At 41.6% G+C, this 19,068-nt stretch overlaps 1 protein-coding gene across 2 annotated transcripts in view; it reads right to left on the reverse strand.

The window, feature by feature from the left end:
- Nucleotides 1–14,500: 14,500 nt before the first annotated feature.
- Nucleotides 14,501–19,068, reverse strand: part of mctp2a (multiple C2 domains, transmembrane 2a) — a 33,739-nt gene continuing 29,171 nt past the window's right edge. For both annotated transcript variants that reach the window (XM_079347156.1, XM_079347155.1), the window contains exons 21-22: nucleotides 17,439–17,536; nucleotides 14,501–15,298 (exon numbers count right to left, since the gene is read on the reverse strand). In XM_079347156.1, coding sequence (XP_079203282.1) covers nucleotides 15,245–15,298; nucleotides 17,439–17,536 — 152 coding nt within the window. In that variant the 3' untranslated portion in view covers nucleotides 14,501–15,244. The remainder of the gene's footprint in view (nucleotides 15,299–17,438; nucleotides 17,537–19,068) is intronic.

A 19,068-nucleotide genomic window follows, 5' to 3' on the forward strand; every position in this document is an offset into this window, starting at 1 on the left:
GTCATTGTTACATTAGTTATCCAAACTCTTGCTCTTTTAGTGAACTTCCTCATCACATTCTTGTATGCACGTTTCCCCCTCTGAAATTCTATGCCCATACAGGCCAAATGAAAAACCACAAGTCAGAAGTAAAATCTCTGTTCTCTTCTTCTGCAAGGTCATTATCTGCTCAAAACCTGCCGCAAAGAAGCGGCTGTGAGGAGAAATGAAATCATGTCCTCATATGCAAATGACTTCCTGAACACTCCATATTGTAGAACCACATGCATCTGGCATGATTGGGCTGAGTAGGACAAATTGTCCTCAGTTAGGGCATTTTGCTACTCAGCAAAAGCTGGTGTTAAACATTAGAGCCATGTTCACAATTAGCATGACAAAGGTGAGCAGGGAAAGAATACATACATGGCAAAAATGTACTATATATAAATCCAATACAGACTAAGTGCTGAAATCACAGAACAAATGCAGGCAATAAATACTTTCTTCGTGTAGAGCTGATTTCACCCCGCCATTTTGATCACGTCATTCCCTCTGGAAAATTCCAATTAAGTTTGGAGAGATAAAACATGCCAACTACTCTGCATTTCAAGGCTTGATTGGCCTATCAGCTAGTCAGTGTGCCGCCATGGTTTTCATCACTGTTAATTGATCCTTTCTTTAATTAATCTGGAAAGGAAAGCCCATATCTCTATCCTGTCTGATCGTCCCCTCTGTCTGTCATAACACAATAAAGGCCCTATCCTATTGCTGCTAGCTCTGCCTTAGCCTCTCCCTCTGGCTCTCAGCCAAGCGGACTATTTATGGAGCACCTGACGAAGAGCCTGCCGTACGGAGTTCAATGACCGGGTTCATTAGCGGTGCTTTTCCCAAGCTACTTCTAATTTGCATGCAGTGACACCTTGCTTTAATATGGATGTGAAGGTTAGCGGTAGGCCGAGACACTTCTTCAACTACCCATTGGTCTAAATATTATTTCTCTAGCTCCTTGTTCCTCCCACTGTAACTAACACTGCAGCATTATCCTTCTGATTTAATTAAACCCCCGCTTTTTTTTAATGCTTTGTTCCTCTGCTGGCATTTCATGTATGTTAGCATTCCCTGCTTTCACATGGAGTAAAAATGTGAGACGCATACAGTAACTTAATGATACCTTTTTATTATTTTGAGCATCTTATCAACAGATCATAATTCAGTCGTAAAAAGCTCTAAGACTACAGTTCAAATGAAATAAAGTAAATACAAATGGTCAAATATGTTTAAAAAAGTCTTAAATAGCAAACCTAAATAAAAAGTCTTTAAAGTGATGTCAATATGAAATGAGCATTTCTGTCTTATCAAATACAATTATTTGATAGATGTTTGACTTCATCCAGGAAGATTCCTCAAGACTTTTTTAACAATACTTTTTTTGACTCTGTTAAAAAAGTCTGTGCCCTCTCTTTTGTGTATCTTAACAGTTGGCTTGTGATTCTGACAGCTCTACCTGCTGTAATGGTTGCCTCCAGGAGGTGTGAAACAAGGTCTTAACACTTTGGCTTTTCACTAAGAATGTGTGCTTCTGTCTGTGCTCACAGTTAAAAGTTACAATTGGACCATAAAGCGTTTTTCCCCAGCAGACTGTAAAGAAATGGATGGGAGGCAGCTGAGAAATGAACATGTGAGTATCTGTTTCTGTCTAATTAAATCCACAGAACAGCCTCAAGCCTTCCTGTGCCAAGACTGCATTCAGACAAACTTGTACATCCTGTGGTCTGGCTTCTGTGGTAGCACACTGCCACCTATTGTTTAAAGTCCTCCTCTGTGCTCTGAAACCTTTGTCTGCTCCTCTGCTGATTGCTGAAAAGACAAGTCAGCTGCTAACAGATAACTGATGATAGTGACATCAGTCATGTGCCGGGATAAAACACTCTTTTAAGATCACATAGCTCTTTTGAAGGCTTCTTTATTACTATTTGTACAACACATAGGCTACCTCTAATGGCACAAATCATCTGAGCAGGAGAGTATTGTAAACCCCTGGCTCTTATGTGTTATCATTGTGAAATGTGTTTTCTTACTGTGGGATTCTGCAAAGGCCCATTTGTTGTTGTTGCTCTTGAGAACAAAGCAAAAGAAGAAGTGGCAGCTGGAGGAGCAATTTTTGTCCATCAAGGGCTATTGAGAGTTCAATTATTTATCTTGTGAAGTGTTCCAAGGATGTGGTCAGCTCATCAGGGTTATAATGCACCGAGTGAGAGGACATGTGCACGGAGCGCAGGGAGGAGGATGTTGTTATAGTCTGAAAAAAGTCAGCTAAAGCTTGTTTCCAGATACAAGAACTCCCACGCTCTGTGCAGCTGATGAGGAAGTTCTTTAGAAACAGACTATGTTCATATCTGTGCTTGTGAGGAGGACCGAACTGTGAATGTTCAACATTCAACAAAACTTCAGCTGAATGACTTAATTCCTCTTTTTTATTATATCTCTTTACTAAAAGTGCACAAAGTGAAAGTCGAGGTCAAGCCTGTTGGCCACTTGCATTCAGCAACAGACAGTTTGTCCTTCGGAGAAATTCAGTGGGAGTCTTCAGTGGCATTATAGAGTACATATGTATAGTATATAAAGTGTCAAAGTTGAAGTTGTTCGCTCAGTTATTCAGTTGTTGTTGTTGTTGTTGTTGTTGTTGTTACATTGAGAGACTTGTTTTGAATGTTTTAGAGATTTCATAAACACCATAATTATGATTTTGGAAACAAAACTTCTTCATCAGCTGAAACAAATTTTTTTTGCCCCACTTTGCTGTGATGACAAAACAGAAAAAGTTATTACACATTGCATATTTATAGATAATAATAATAATAATTCAGTCGACTACGATTAATAATACAAGTGTCTGAATATGTTGTTTGTGTGTTTATGTTTGATAAAAAATAAACAGTGAATGTTTGGTCATTCTGATCACTCCTATAAAGGGGGGTTCCCGTCTAGCAGCCACTTTTAAAATCAACATAACCTAATTGGTATAAAACCAAAAAAATTGTTGATCAGGACAACTGGACCAAAGTGAAAATATTTTTCTAACCTCTTGTTACAACTGTTGCCTGAGTCTATCCAAGTCAAATTCTGTGTACTGTAGATGTATAGGTATGTCTGGGCAATATATCCCCTTTTTCAAGATAAAGCGAGATATTTTCAAACTAATTTTAGGCTGATACAACATCGTTTATAATCATATAGTTTATGTTGTGTTAACATAATGTGATACGTTTCTTCCTAAAGCCACTCGTTCACCTATTTCCCTTCTAACTGTCTGTCTCTCGTCACCATGCTCTGCATTTGTCCCTCCACTAGTGAAACACAAAAACAGCCTTCATGATAAAATACACACGTGTGTTTTATTATTCAGGGAAGGAACATTTTTTATTTAATATTATTATAGTTTTTTTTTCAATGGGTAATTTATTTTACGTCATTTGTTAAGTTGACATGCATCAGGCTGTTCATAAAAGTGTGATATTTGACATTTGGCTCATGTAGATTTGGCATAGAACTTCCTTTGTTTTTCTTTAGAGGATATAGTATAGAGATATTTTCATGTATTGCCATTCAGAGAAAAAAAAAAATTTTTCGGTCCATATTGCCCAGTCCTAATGTGTAAGCATACTTGTAATACAATGAAGCAGATTCTGAATCTGATTTGCAGAATATTTAGTCAAATATAAGAAGAGTGGCAAGAGAAAAGCAGCATGAACACAATTTATCATCTACACTTAATGCCAAAGAACCTTCAGCCACATTTTTTCCAGCAGAGATACATTACAACAGTTAATGGAGAGAGGTTGGCAGGAGAAAACAGGATATGCATTATGTCCATAAAGAACGTCAAAGCCAGGGATGAGATCATTCACTGTTTTTGGTCTAACTCGCTTTGGAGCAAAGATTATATCGTTACATGAAAAACCTAGCATCTACAATAACATTCATACCACTATTTATACTGTTCTTATGTAGTGTGAGCAGTTCTTATTGGGCTTATGTTTTTTAATTTTGTCACGACACTCTTCCAGGAGAGTCCTGCTTTCTGAGTTCTGATTTCATGTGTTATTTTACACAAAAAGAACATTTTAACAGCATTTAAACAGAAAATAAAAATCATATGGTCTTTGGCTAAATCCCCCAATGCACCAGACTTTCTGCCCCGTCCATCAAAGAACAACAAAAGCAGCTCCAGCCCGCCCATCCCCTGCTGCACGTGTCATTCACTTCATTTTTAAAATATCAGACAATAAAAAGGCAACTTGATACATGTCCAGATCTGATGTCACTGAAAGGAGTTTGGAAAGAGACAGTGGAAGTGAGATCTGGGGAATTTCTACAACTGCTCAAGCAGCAACCGAGAAAAATACATCACTAGTTTATCCCCCTCAAAAAAAAAAAAGGATCACTTTCAGAATTCCTACTAATGTCCATCCGTTTCTCCCAGTCAAATGGACTCTGGAGAAGTGACTGATTTTACACTGAACTCAATAATCCAGAGACTGTGCAGCTTAAGTCATGGAGCTCCACTGTGCGTATGTTAACACCATTAAATCACCTCAAATGCCTACATGATTCAATCTTTTTCACAGTGGACGACAAGTGAATTGAATTTCCCCAAAGTGGCTGTCCATTTCCTGTCTACATGTGACGAGTGGCTATTCGGTTGCCGGGGAATTCAGACCCACTCTCTCCTTCACTTAACTCCCATATCACATTTAGCACAGAGCGGGAGACTGCCCATTTTTCAAAAAACACAAATCAAAAAATGTTACACGAGAATGTTGGAGAGGCATACATTCTTCTTCTGATAGTGTGACATTCCCCTCCCGTCTATGAAACTTTTATTTATCTTTCAAAATGTGCAAATGCTCTTAAAGAATACAGTTATTCTTTTCTGGGGGAAGGATATCTTTTCTATGCCTCCACAGTAGACCATATTCAGCCTAAATTTTGGCATGGAAGTCAGATGAGGCCCCAGCCTTGTGCAAGCCTGTCAGTGGCACTCTATAGCACAGCGGCTCTTAGTGGCCGTGACTCCCTGACCTGCTTTCCCGCTCCACTGTGAATAGCTGCTGGCACCTCTTTCCAGCCTGTCTGCTAGATGAGGAGCAAGTTTAAAAAGATACAGAGTGGGTTTTTTTTTTCTTTTTTTCATTTTCCATATTTGTCTTGGTTGTGTGTTTAATACTACATGTTCTATCCACACAGTTCTGCACAGTTTGACAATGCCCTCCAGAGCAGATCATAAGAATAACTGATTTATTACAGAGTTTATTAGGCTTTGAATCCTTACTTTACTTGTTGTTTAGGCAAACACACTGAGAATAAAAGAACTAAACAAACACAGTACATCAATTCGTGATGTAGACTTTGTTATAACTTTGTTACATTGTTTTATTTAAGTGTAATTATTTGAGCACTCAAATTAATTGCAAGATAAAAGATTCCAGCATGTTCCAGCTGTAGTGGCACGGAGACACCCGATGCACACAATGGGCTGTGGAGTGTTCATTTCCCCAACAGACTACGTCTGTTTGCTACCTGCTTAGATCAGGGTATTTTAAAACCATGTTTAGAATAAACGGGCTGAAGGGAATAGAGCACCTAAGAGCTAAAGAAATGGAGAGCTCTGCGCACTTGATTGACAGGCCTTGTCAGTAAGTCTCTTCCAGTAAGAGGCACCTGCCTCAATCCTGGTGGGACAACCCACCCCCCACCCCCCACCCACCCGAGCTCCAAAGTGAAGCGCAAAGGCATTGTCTTAATTATCCCCCTCCCTTCCCCCCATACCCCCCCATCACATCTCAACATGGAAGAGAGGGGGAAAAAAACACAATTAACGGTAAGCGTTTAGGGGAGAGAGATTATTTACTGGGGCCCATCCAGTGGAGACAGACGCTCAGCGGTCCTGAGAGACAAGCATGTCCATCAGCTTGGGGAAGCCGAGCAATCCAATTAAAGCAGAGATCTTTCAGGCGGTCAGTGCTAACTGGTGGTGTTCATGTGACAATGACATGGCTTTCATAATCTTTTATTGGTTTCAATTGATCTTTCTTTTTAAGGGCAAAACACTTGATTTTAGGTGCAAAACATGAGGGAATATATTTGTTTGTAACCAGAGGAGAAGAAAACAAAAGCCTTCAATGCATTGTTAGGTTTTCATCAGAGTTTTTGATCAAGGAGACAAGTTGTGAATTTAATTCAAGACTTGTTGCACTATTACAATTGGTTATCTATATACATCTGTCCCTACAGGAGGAACACGTAAGACAACAAAAAGCATGCCAGGATGTGACAGAAGCCAGATTTTAGCTCTCTATAGAATGCAGACTTCACTTCAGACCCTCCAGGCTGAGGCAAAAAAAGATTGGTGCAATTCAAAGAGCAGGACTTTACTTTGAGTGAGGCAAACCAAATGAGAGTCTGGGCTTGGGTTATGCAGGTCAGCTAGCAGGTGGGAATGAGATGAAGCAAAGCGGAGGGGAAAAAACAGGGTGGCAGAGTGGGGACGTCACATCTGGGCTGAATTGGGAAAGTAATACGGCGGGCCGAGAGAAGTGTTTGAGGATCTGGAAGGCAGATCTCCTTTCCTAAGAAACAGCAGGTTAGTGTGTCAGCGGGGAGTCCAGATGAGAATGATTAGAGGTGGCCTTTGAGGAGCAGGTGCCTCCTCTACCTCTGCTGCTACGCCCTGAGTGGACCGTCATTAATCAAACATTGTCATAAGGCATTTAAGCAGAGGCTACTTTAGGAGCGCGTCAAATTCCACCTTGTACGTGGTTTGTTTCAAACGTATGAATTTTCTGCACATGGACTATTATAGGGCAGCATTTCATGGCCTTGAAGTTGAAGCTGTGATGGAAGAAAGAAGTAAAAGAGGCCTCTTTGTAATTGTTAGTGCATTACCTCACTTAACATGACATCATGGTAGAAATGGTAGACACACTATTTGACAATATAAAATCATGTGGCCAGCAGATTTAACAGAGCCTGACCAGTTGTTCCCAGCTATTAAAACAGAGACACATCCACTGACAAAATCCTGTAAGAAGCCAAGAGTAACAACAGTGTGTGCTAAAAATCTCATCATTTCCCCCATGGCTCTATCATCCTCACTGTCTCTCTCTGCTCCCCGGGACCGCCTGCTCTGCATAGCAAGGACAGACACGTTTGAGCATCGATTCAGCGCTACATTAAGTAATCTAGTAATCATTTACACCAACTGTTTTTTGGGGGGGAAACAGAAGCATATTAAACAGGCATTAATGTCACTACGAGGAGACCAGAGCGCTCTGGCTGCGATGTGTGAGCTGTCTGACTTGGTCGGCCCACGTTAAGGGTTTCTGCTCTCAGTTACCTCCTCGAGCTGTACAATGAAGTGGAAGATCTCCCTTTTCACGCCACCGTTTCCACCCCATTTCTTTGCATTGCATTGTTATCCCCACCTAAAACAATCCAGTCAGTCATGAAGCTCTTCCCTAGAAGAGAGCGGAGAAATGCATCCGCTCGCAGGCGAGTGGGCAGAGCAGCTGTGGACACAGACCACTGCATGAGAACTACAGTGTAGGTGTTTGTCAACATAAAAAGCCTCTAGACAGACGCACAGAGACTTCTTTCAAAAACACATTTAGATCTGCATTGAAGCACTGCTTTGGTATTCACACCACCGCATGATTGCATGCATTCCACTACATTCAGGTCCATTTCAGCTTTGTGATACTGATACAAGTAGTAAAGTAAGGGGCTATGAAGCCTTTATAGTTTGACAAGTTCTCCTTGAAATATTTGTGTTCTTCTTTTTTTCAAAACAGGATGTTAAACCACACCTTGTCTGTATTGTTCCTGAAACCTGGAGAGCTTTAATAAGAACTGTATGCTCTGTAGCTGTGAGCTATCCTAAACCTTAAACCTTGGACAAAGACAGGGAGATGGAGAGGAAATCTGAGCCAAAGGCGGTCTAGCTTGAACGGATTTATAGACTTGCCTGCAGTGCATGGTGCAGATGTTTTGGTTGCAAAAGATTGAAAAGGTTTTTCTCACCTTGGAATTGGTGTTCAGAAAAAAAACATCACGGTGTATGCATGAGAAATGTGTGTGTGTGTGTGTGTGTGTGTGTGTGTGTATGTATATATATAAAAACAAGATTTAAGATTGATTGTTCTTTTAAATAAGAATCCGAGGAAATAAATGTTTAAATTTCATATGCTTAAACAAGATAATTATATACAAACTGAAAAACTGAAAAAAAGATAATCAAGCACAAAAAAGTATGGATGGACTGTAACGTTTAAATAAACTTTATACAATATGAATACCTTGCAAAAAATACAGAAGCTGTTTACAGTTTTTCAGAAATACTAATATTTAATATAGTAAAATATATTAAAAAACACAATACACGTAACTTTTAAGAACTATATTTCTTCTGTTTCCAAACTCAGGCCTGACTGAAGTGCCTTCTTCTCCTCTGGCGTCGGTTTACGAAGGAGGTGTGGGTGGCTGGGAATCAGTAATGATTTACAAATAATAAGTAGAGGAATGAACAAATCAATAAATCAGTAGATCTCTGGATATTTGTGAGGCAACCTTATTTCTTTATTTATCCGCCTGTTTTATTTGTTTTCAGCTCTCCAAGGCAGGAGCAGGAATCCCAAATTATCCAGGGGGTTAGGGGGCGCAGTGCCCCTGAGCCCCGAGCCCCATAGCGGAGGTAACGTATTCAATGGCCTGGGGCGAGTGGAGGAGAGAAGCGGCCCTGCTGCATACTGATGGCAGGCAGAGGAGCCAGTAATTGGAGCTGCAGAGGAGAGGGGAGAGGAGGGCAAGCACTCGGAGATGATGGCTTTGTTTTCTCTCTCTCTCTCTCTCTCTTCCTGTCTGTGCCGCTCAAACTCCTCCCCCCTCCCAGACCTCTCTCTCTCTCTCCCTCACACTCTCTAAGTAGAGATATGGAGAAATTGAATAGAGATACTTGCTAATTGGTCTCTTGCTGCTTGCTTAAAGGACCATAGACATTCTTTTTCATTTGCCTATTGAAACTAATAAACTATGTCTGTGAGAGTGTGTGTGTGTCTCTTAGTGTGAGAATGTAGTAAATCAAGGATTACATGACACTGTGTACTTTCAATGAAGAAAGAAGGAAGGTATGAAGGTCTGCTGTTACAGTACGTTGTTGTGATTAAAACTAAACGAGAAGCTGCTCAATAAAATGAGCATGTCCTTTAAAAAAAAAAATCGAACAGTATTTAAAAAAATATCAAAGCCTTACTGGATCATTTGCTGCCTTATTTCTCCCACTTTGTGTAAAACATATGCTTTCCGTCCATGAAAGCCAATTTAAACCCAGCGCTGGCTGATATGATGTAAATTGGTAAATACTATTTTAATCAGAGCACATCGCCGCTAATTAAGAAAATTACTCTGACAATTGGTTTGAAGCTGGTGTAAGAGCTCAAGCCAACATTGCAATCAGGCTTGTTCTTTTTGGTGCTACTCCCTCATGTGGGTGTGGAATGCTGGGAATGCGGTTACATACAGCATCACTATTAAAATCAGACAGGAGAAAAAGTGACATTAAAGTGAGTCGGTAGCTTAAATAGCTTCCAAAAAGGCCTCATTATATCCACAATGTCCTCGGTTGACACAGTTAAACGGTTTGAAATAAGCTGGCAAATGGCCTGAAAGAAGGAAGGAGGTTGTTGTGGCACGTTGAAGTCATTGCTGTTGGCCAGGCTGCCCTGCACAGGTTGAAGCCCGCAGGTCACCAGAAGGACAGAAGCACGAGGGGCTTTCATTTCCTGTCAAAGAGGAGCAAGAGAGATGCTTTCCTAGGCATCAGTCGCAGGCTAATTGGGCCCCTGTGGGTGACACTGCAGCATCATAAATAAAACAAACACAGTTGTGGTGTTTCTGCCACTGGACTCTTTAAACCTTCATCACAGAGCGAGCGGTTCCGATGAAACACCCAGCCTAATTACTCTGGTACGGGGGCTGTTATCTTTTCTGCCTCGCTGTAATTGATCCTCTTTTTTTCTGCATGCATTTATGTTTTTAATCAGAAATGAGAGAGCGCAGTGCCTGAGAGCTGAAAGACCTTGTAGGAGCTGATAATTAGCAGCTTTGGTTAATGGGCCTAACTGTACTCACTCGCTACATGACTCTGGTGTCACAACGTGGCAGCGCTTGGAGAAGATGGTGCTCAGGGGTGATACACGTGATTAGTTTCCACACTTCACCACAGCCCTCTTCACACCTCAGCCTTGGCACACAAGACTCTGGTGGAGAAAATTACACACCCTAAACTGCTCTCACTAATCAGATCGGCTGTGAGTGCGTCAACCTCTGGCTGATCAGTGACCAGCCTCGAAGCTATGATCTTTTTTTTCCCAGTTCTCTTGCAAGGAACAAAAACATTGAAACACAAGAGTATGAGGAGTTATACTTAGAAGTGTAACAGATAAAAGTAGCGTGGGGACTGTAATATATGAGCTGCTTTTGTATGTTTGTATAGCAGCATGTATGCTAATTTGGATAAATATACAACTTGCCCTCGGCCGTGAATTATAAATTGGGCTAATAATAATACACTCACAGTCTCTTGCTTCTTTTAAATTCACATTTGATCAAAATACATCAGCCCCCAGATTGTCATGTTGTTCATTCTTCATTCTGCGGGGTTTGCTGGAGATTTCACTTTGTTATGCAGCCAGTGGCTCCTTCCTTGGGACCATATATCCATATTCATTCAGAACCTATAGAATGTGTCAAACAGAGGTGTCCTAATTGTGTCCTTGATGAAAGGCTATTAATATTGAACACTTTCCCATTCACCCGTGTGCAGGCACAGAGAAATGTGTTTTCCCCTTCTTTCAGTGAGACAAAAAGCAGATCTGTTCATATCTCTAATGATACCTGATTCCCCAGGGGTTAGCGGCGAGACTAGCTGTGGCTTTAGCAGATTCATCAAACAAAATATGCTGCTCTTTCCTCAGGAGGCTCAGAGTCACATTGCGTTATATCACCGTTAATAAGAATGAAATATGCAGTTCAATTATTCTTTGTATTGTTTCCCGACGCTTGCGCTTGTGCTAACTATAGGGCACTGATGTAACACCAAATGTTGAAAAGCTTAACACTTTATTTCCCCTCTTTTTCTTTCAAAGCCTCAGAATAGTTTGTCTCCATTTTTCTGAATAACAAAGGAAGCCCATAACTATTCTGTTTAGCAGCCCCTAAACAAAGCATTTTATAGTTTAGTCTTGTTCTTCTCATAAGCAGTTCTGTCATGATTCTGGCAGTAGCTGGCCTGATTGGCTGGGTGGCCGCATGTCTGCTCCCATGTGACATTGTTTTTGAGGCAGGCGGGAGCTGTCCTGTGGACGATGTCAGTGCCCAACAACCTCTGATCCTGGAACAGCAACTGTCAGACCTGCACCTGTAACACTGAGACCTTGTGTTCCCCTCATCCACAGAGCAGGGTTACGCTCAGACATGCTTTGCATCTTGCCAGAGCTCATTGGCCCAAGCAATGCTCCAGAGACTGAGCATGATCCCAGCTGTTGTCTTCATTTTAATGCACTCTGAATAATATTAAAGCAGAATCAGTTGAATTTATTAATAGAGCGTGCCCCTTAGAGAGATGCTTTTAAAGGCCAATGATTTAATTTCAGCTCTTAAAGGCCATCTTCTATTCTTGATGCTATAAAGAATTATGGCTTTTGCCATGTCTTAACACTACTGTGTACTCTGTGCCACAAAATGAATTATTAGTAAACTGGAAGTACGGAAAACAGCTGCTATTAGCGGCCATTTTTTCCCTGTGTTATTACCCCAGATATATTCCCACCCGTACTCCCAGAGAAAACATCAATCGTGGTTATCGTGATTTACATCTTCTATCATAGGAAGAGAAGAAAGCAGAGCGCCGTCTGGTTGAGTTATAATCAGGAAGCAAAGGAATAGCAGGCGTTATATAAAGAAAGCTCTCTATGCAGCCTCATTTGAAAATATAGACAAAATCATTAGGAACTGTCTCAAACTGCTTGTTTTTTTTCTCTTTGAGATTGTTTCAACTGTGTTGTTTCTCTTAAATTCTGATGTTGGTGGTGTCACCTTTCTCTCTGGAGAGAGACCAAAACCTCTGCCCCTTTAATTTAGGCCATTTGGGACTCTGAGCGCAGCCACTGATCTTTGTGACCTGCTTCTCAGGTGGTACACGCAGACCAAAAAACACATGCATACAAGCTCTAACACATGTAAGTCAACCACGAGTCGTGCTTTTCTCACTTTGTCCTACTGTGCGCAGTGTGTCTCTCAGAGAGGAGGTCAGAGAACCTTAACGGCATTGCACATGTAACAATTACTAAGGAGGTGCAGAGAGAAGTGGCTTATTCAAATGAGGAATTTTTTTTTTTTTTTTTTTTTTTGCTATGCATCTTTTTGTAAGGCAGCACAGAACTGTGACAGAGAGAAAGGTTGCAGTGTTCTCTCTCTCTCTTCACTCTCTGGTAGTTTGACGCCCGCTCCGGGGCTGAACATCAGAGGAGCGGCTGCTGAAAAAACAGGTTGTATGGGTCCTTGCACACAGCCTGCCTGTGGTGCTGCCTGAAGGACTGCCATGGAAACAAGGAGTGTGACAGGCTCAGGGGGGATCCGCCACAGCTGCAGGCACTTCCTTTTTGACAGCCTGATGAAGACATCACTGCCACACCGTGCACAACAACAACTACTACTGGAGGAAAAAAAACATGATCAGACAATGTTAACTGCTGTGTGGCTCAAATGTTCATTAGCAGGCTTGTAAAACACCGAGGGATTTTCCCCACTGCACACTGGGACCATATTGCACAGTGACTTTCTCTGCAGAGATTTTTGTTTGCCTTCCCAAGAGAAAAAACATAAATAATTTCTTAAATCAGAGCAAACCTCTTTCAAACGGGGCTCATACGTATGTGCTTATCCACTATTTGAGTGTGTTTAAATAGGTGGCATGATCGTGCATTGGTGCATGCAATGCTGAATCAACAACTGTTGTAACCCTGTCAAGCTCGTCGGCGTCACCCACTGACTTTGAATGATACAGGGAACATCCAAGTCCACAACCTCAGTGCCACACAATCAAAGATTTGACAGCTTGGAGGCAGGGAACCGTATTCCTGCACGACCATTCATAATGTCACCTGTAGCATTTGCCTCAGTATTATAGTATATGCCCATGTTTTTGTTGAATTGGACTTTATGGGCTCATTAATGATCAGGTGTCTAACATTTGAATATCCCAATGCAGCCGTTTGTTTGCTTTATATCGACTAAAAGTACCCTGAAAGTTTTGCTTAATTGGTTTCACCCCTTGGGGACAATTCATCTGGTCTTGCCAGGGATCCGCTTGTACCCTGCTCCCCTTATGCCCCAGCTCTGTGTTCCTCCCAGCACAGCCAAGCCCCCCCCCCCTACTCCCAGACCCGATGGAGCCAAGAATGTAGGAGGGTCTCAGCCAGTGTGTGGGATTTAGCTCGTCAGGAGCTCAGGGTCACCTCCACACCCTCTCACTTTGAAATGGACCCCTGGTGGCAGCTCCTGGGAGAGCCAAGTGATGTCTCTATCAGCCTGTCAAAAGAGATAGCCCGGGGCTCCACCAGGTCCCCCTGAGCCAATCAAACTCTTCGCAAAGCACAGATGGATGCTCTTTCACCAGCGTGCTTCTGGTGGGGAGTGGGGGGGGGGGCACCCGACCGTGATGCTCAGTCCCCCAATCAGTCAGAAAAAGCTCCCATCGGTGGGGTCTAAGCCTCACTTCAGCCCAACTTCAGTTCAGTATGTGAATTTTAAAAGAGAGGACATGCCAATTGTCTGCTATCAGAAAGACAGAATACTCTGCCTTTCATGCAGATGTGTATGAGCACACCATAAGGTGAACTGTGTCATACACTGAATCAGTGCAGTATAAATATAGGATATATAAGTCATTTTCAATTTTTTTTTCCTGAATGTTCATTTCAATAAATAACTTCCGACAGCTGTTTTGCATTTTTGCTCTGTGTATAAAGTTTATATGTCAGAGAAGATTGATAAAGGATTTACTCCATCTCTCTCCTTGGAAAAAAAAACTATTGTGGGTAGACTGATGGAAAAAGCAGAGTATGTGTATGTAGCCATTAGATAGGCCAGGTGTTTTTAGAGGAAATGTAGAGCACTAAGTGCTGAGGATGGAGGGAGTACTCTCTGTGAGATGAGCTCTTTCTCTCTCATCTGGGCCCTGTTATTGTGAGAAAGCAACAAAGCACTGCATTAGGAAGCACAGTGGAGACACACAGCTTTGATGTGAGCTCGGTAACCAAGGCGCAGCGGTGGCCAGTGTGTGAGCTCTGTTCCAATAGCTGTGTTGTGTAATCAGATGTGTTTACTGTGTATTCAAGTAAAGAAGTGGTGTAATTCACCCTGACGAGAGAGCAGTTATGTGGGGGGGAGGAAATGAGAGAAAAAATTATAAAAATGATCAAGACTCTTTATTTGAGATTTTAGAGGTCTTAATTTGATGCTACAGACTTAATACTTGAAAAAATGAAACTCAAATAAATCAGTCTAAAATACAGAAACTTAAAGTCAGCAGGAGATAATACAATAAATATAAAGAGGCTGACAGAATGATGTACATTGACTCCACAGGAATAGAGGCATACAGTATTAGATATTTAAATGGTGTAACAAAAACATTATCATGACTATTATTCACAACTTTTAAAGAATATATGTAACATTTAAAAATTACATTTAATTAACACATGAATAAAGTAGACACATTGCCCCACCTTGTTTTACATAAACGTTTCTCCTAACCTTTAGGCAAATTTCTCGGTTTCATCAAGTTAAAAACTAAACTTAAGAGAGGAGTTCTACGGTAAGCTAAACCCGACGCTTCACATTCGTTTTCTAAATTAGATCCAAAGATGAAGGCTGAGCCTTTCTTTTCTTTACCTCCAGGCTTGTGATTGACAGCGCCATGTGCTGCCCCCCTAGCTGCTGCAGTTCACAGCCTCTGTCAGGGGGGTGGCAAACACACAAGCCACAGAGCGGCTGGCTGCCCCTCAGCAGCAGGGGGCAGAGTTAGGGTGGTACTGTGGGGTGCGTGGGGTCGCAGCTCTGCTGGCACTGGAGCATTGTTGTCAGGTGGACAGCATCGCACTATACTCAAAAGGAGAGCAGCCCTCCTCCTGCATGCTTGTGCAGCTTACTTTTTCTTTCGCGGCTGGCTGGTGGGCGCTCTCAGCGCGCTGTACTGCACCTGTAAAAACAAACAGGAGTTTGGTCAGAGGCAGGTAATCCGAGCTCAGTGGAGCGCACGGTAATGGCTCCCCTGAGGAGAGCTGGTGCAGGGGAAAGCGAGGCGGGCTCGGCTGTAATGAATCATTTTTTAAACACAGGAGCAGAGGGGATTAATCACAGAGAGGAAGGATTTGAAGAGTCAAGGGTGCCGTACCAGTTTACGCCCCCCTCATTCTGCACCACAGTCACAATATTAGAAACAGACATCAACTGTTGAGATGACCTGCCAGGCCAGTGAGGGAGCAGCAAACTGCATAATCACAAAGTGTGCGCTATGTCCCCTAAAGAAAACTTTGTTAAAGCTGAGAATAGCAGAAAGTATTATTTATGTTGTCAACATCAGTAAATGTGCAACTTTTCTCAAGCTTAACAGATCGACCCTTGATGGAACTTTGATTTCTTCAGGGAAAAACAAGGCCTAAAAAAATAATACTTGAACTTAAAACTTTCCATTTTTTTTATGCATTTAAAATAGAGCAAGATACATTTCCTTCTCCAGAAATTCCTTGATGTTCAAATACATTTGCTAAATTGATTGTTATTGAATCATAATTTTCTTAACATTCAAAAAATTAGATTCAGTTGTCCATAATCTCCCTTTTTTTTTAAAAACTACAACCAACATCCAAAGAGGGCTGATCATAGGGTAAAGTGAAAAAGAGGAGAGCTGGAATTTGCAAAGTTGCTTTTGAAGCCTTCTTGCTGAGCTCAAACAATACGGTGAATCTGTTGAATAAAGGTAAAAACTCTATGCTAATTAGCTGGTGTCCATTATTAGAATGGGAGATGGAATGCGGGAACAAAGTGACTGCCTCCTGCATCAGAACATGAAACTGTCCTCAGAACTGACAGATGCTTCTTATTTCAGGACAGACACAGCGTTGTCAGAAGTCCCCGTTTGAGGCAGACTTTGTAGATGTGCGCAGGCACTAATTGCCAAGTCACATTTGCAAGAAAGACAGGAGTCAATTTTCTGCCTTTGTGGTGTTTTTGTGTCCATACCTATCTGAGGTTTGAAGTTCTAAGTCAACAAAAACAAAATATGTGGTCTATTGTTTTGGGTCTCCTGTGTATATGATGTTAAGGTTATTTTTCACAGGACGTAATGAAACACACTTATGATGAATCTTAAGGGTGTTTTGTTATTTTTATGATTGGCGCTATTTTCAAGATGTACTCTTTCTTTTAAACCAGGCTAAAAAGTATTGTCTCCATGAGATTTGAAAGTGAGTCGCTTTCAAAGCTCAAACATTGTATCCCAACGGGGAAGAAGACATACAAAGGATCCGGAATCAAAATGTATTCACCACCTTGTTTTGCCAACTCAGTCAGCCAAATCTCAAACAACACAGACTCCCTCCAACATCACAGAGAAGTCAGGAATGGCTTGCTGCAGGAGGACATCAAGGGTGCAGCAGAGAAACAGACTGGGGTGAGAGTGTCTTTCCAGATCCAGACTGTCAGGATTTCTCACTGAATTCCGTCTGGCGAGTTACCTGCGAGATGAAGGCACTGTGTGGCACTTCATTTTCTGGCCGAGTAAAATTCACAGTCAGTGAACGGCGAGGACCCAGCGTCGCTTACAACACCCTGACAGCTCTCCTCAGCTCTGTGATGTAAATGCAAATGACACATCAGCTATGGCTAATATGTAATCACATATGGCACCCAGCAACACGACTGGGGCTCACGACTACATTAATTGACTCCACCACCCTGAAGTGACTGAGGCCACATCAGAGTTTCCGTGCTGACACAACAGCCGGAGACGTCAGGGGCCCATGCCTGCCCTCGGCCAATCACCAGCCTTCATGTCACAGTGCTTCAATCAGACAGACGAAATTGCTAATAACGGAGCAGGCTGCAGCAATACGGCTGAGGACAGGTTTGAGCGTCTACTTACTCAGACACTACGGCGACTACAAGGAGCTACACCGAGGAATAATTGGGCCAGGGCTGCTTTAGAGGCGAGAGTCCATTAATAATCAAACAAAGCCAGAGGATATATTTCTGCAACACTTGGGAATTCTGGTACAGCAAATAATGCAGACATCTTTAGGGAATTCCATCCCTATCTGTATGTAAAAATGGACCCTTACCTTTTGAACATCACAAGGCACCCTCTGGAGGAAATCCAGTATTTCATAATTGTCAATAGTATATGGTTTGCGCAGCTTCTTGGTAAATGTGTTAATGCCTGTGAAAACAAGTACACACATGAATAAATAAATCTGTCAAAGCAACCAGCATTACCCTATACTGCTTACCCTATACTGCCCGAGAGTAACAAGAGAATCATTCTAAAAAAGAGTTATGTAACCCTATCTATGTACCGTATAGACTTCTAACCAGTGTATCACTTACTGCTGGCGGTGCAATGGAACATTGTTGATCTGTGATCTGTTTGGTTCACCCCCCCAACGCCCACGTTCAGGCTGTTTGTGATCAACAGATCAATGAAAAAGGTATCATCCTGGTGTAAAGTCAATGAACTGCAAATAATGCCTTGGAGATCTGCTGTAGAAATATGAAGACAGCCCAGTCTTCTCCAAAACATTGAATGCATGTTTTGACTTTCACAAATTGAGGGATAATATTTCCTTTCAGTGCTGAGGATTGTCAAGAACCTCACAACCTCATTTCTTTGGGTCAAGACTTGATTCCATTCTGTTTTGATACTGATCAATATGCTTTAGTGTCAATTCAGTAATGCACATAGATGGCAGAAATACCCAGACTGTTCAGTACAGCTTCTTCTGATCTTTGTTAAATAGTAAGATTTTATTTGAACTCCTAAATGTATTTTATAAACTGCTTTAAATAATCAAGTTGGGCACGTTAGTATGACAGCACCCAAGGTGCCCCCACAGGAGTGAGGCACCATTACAACAGAAACAATAGATTTCAGTATTTCATGAAACGAAATGAAATTTGAAAAACATACATGTAAAGTAATGACCCTTTTTTTTATTGTGTACTGTTACTTCAAGTAACGCCTTGACTTTTCTCCCCTCACTGTCTGCGTTTGTCACGCATCAAAGGACGGAAGCATGAGATTACAAACAGACGTGACATGTTAATAACAGTTTCCAGCTGCCTGCTGTATTATGTAGGTGCACTATACTCTGTGTGAATACTAAAGCTATTAAACGAATGCATCTCCCAGATTATTGTTTAGTCGAGTCGCACGTCACTTCGTGCAGGAGAAGCCAGTGACGCACACACATCCAATAAATGATTTGAAATTACTTTATAGTTGATATAGTGAAGAAAATTAAGGACGTAATATAGTATTGAGATGCATTTTGATTCATTGCCCTTTTTAGACTCACAGCTCCAGTCATAGAAAAGTTTTACATTTTTCTGGCCAACCCAAAAACGTGTGAAATGTGTGATTTGTTGCTCCTCTAGCTGTGAAATGCTGAATAACTGTCCACTATGACGAGAGACAAATCAGTTATGTAGATGACGACGGTAACTTTCCCTCGAAAAAACAGGTTCCATATGATGAAAACGTCTTCTTTTTCATCTGATCATTTCTAGCCCATCTATATTTACTCTGCACATGGCTTCATACCGCAGAGAAAACAGCATCTCTGGGGTCCTGTAATAGGGACCATTATATTCACAGTTTGCTCCTGCCTGTACCTCAACATGCAGACAAAGAACCTAAGGACTTAAATATGTGCAAGCAACTTGAAAGGCTTGCCTTGAAACCACAGAGATGGG

The sequence above is a fragment of the Symphodus melops genome (genome assembly GCF_947650265.1).
Source record: "Symphodus melops genome assembly, chromosome: 6".
In the NCBI taxonomy this organism is placed as follows: domain Eukaryota; kingdom Metazoa; phylum Chordata; class Actinopteri; order Labriformes; family Labridae; genus Symphodus; species Symphodus melops.